This window comes from Camelina sativa, chromosome 1 (genome assembly GCF_000633955.1).
Source record: "Camelina sativa cultivar DH55 chromosome 1, Cs, whole genome shotgun sequence".
NCBI lineage: Eukaryota > Viridiplantae > Streptophyta > Magnoliopsida > Brassicales > Brassicaceae > Camelina > Camelina sativa.
The window spans coordinates 12,772,152-12,772,589 of NC_025685.1; the positions used below are offsets into that span (position 1 = coordinate 12,772,152).

Here is a 438-nt window from a genome sequence, read left to right on the forward strand (position 1 = left end):
AAGAAAGTGCTTTCTGTTGCTGGTTTTAAGGATGGAGAAGAATGTCCTCTAGATGCGAAAGATTTTGATGATGAGTTTGATCCGGAAGAGTATGATAAGATGATGAAAGCTGCCTTTGATGACAACTATTATGGTGCGGAGGATTCAGATTTGAACAGTGATGGGGATGATGATGGAGAGAAACCAGATTTTGATAAGGAAGATGACTTGCTTGGACTTCCCAAAGATTGGGATGTGATTCAGGGTGGGGATGGTTTTGTGGCCGCTAGAGAAAAGGTTCTGAAGCAAAAGGAGAAGGTTATTGATGATGATGAAGAAGAAGAAGTAGAAGTAGAGGAGGAGGAGGTAGAGGAGGAGAAGGGGGCAGATGGTAAGAGGAAGAGAAAGCGGAAAACGTCTCTAGTACAAAGAGCCAAAGAAGCTTTGATGGAGGAGTAC

General features: G+C 43.2%; 1 protein-coding gene across 1 annotated transcript in view; it reads left to right on the forward strand.

The window, feature by feature from the left end:
- Positions 1 to 438, forward strand: part of LOC104789202 (protein KRI1 homolog) — a gene marked incomplete at its 3' end in the record, with an annotated part of 2,357 nt that extends 1,919 nt beyond the window's left edge. Inside the window, 1 exon segment of the mRNA XM_010514936.2 lies at positions 1 to 438. Coding sequence (XP_010513238.1) covers positions 1 to 438 — 438 coding nt within the window.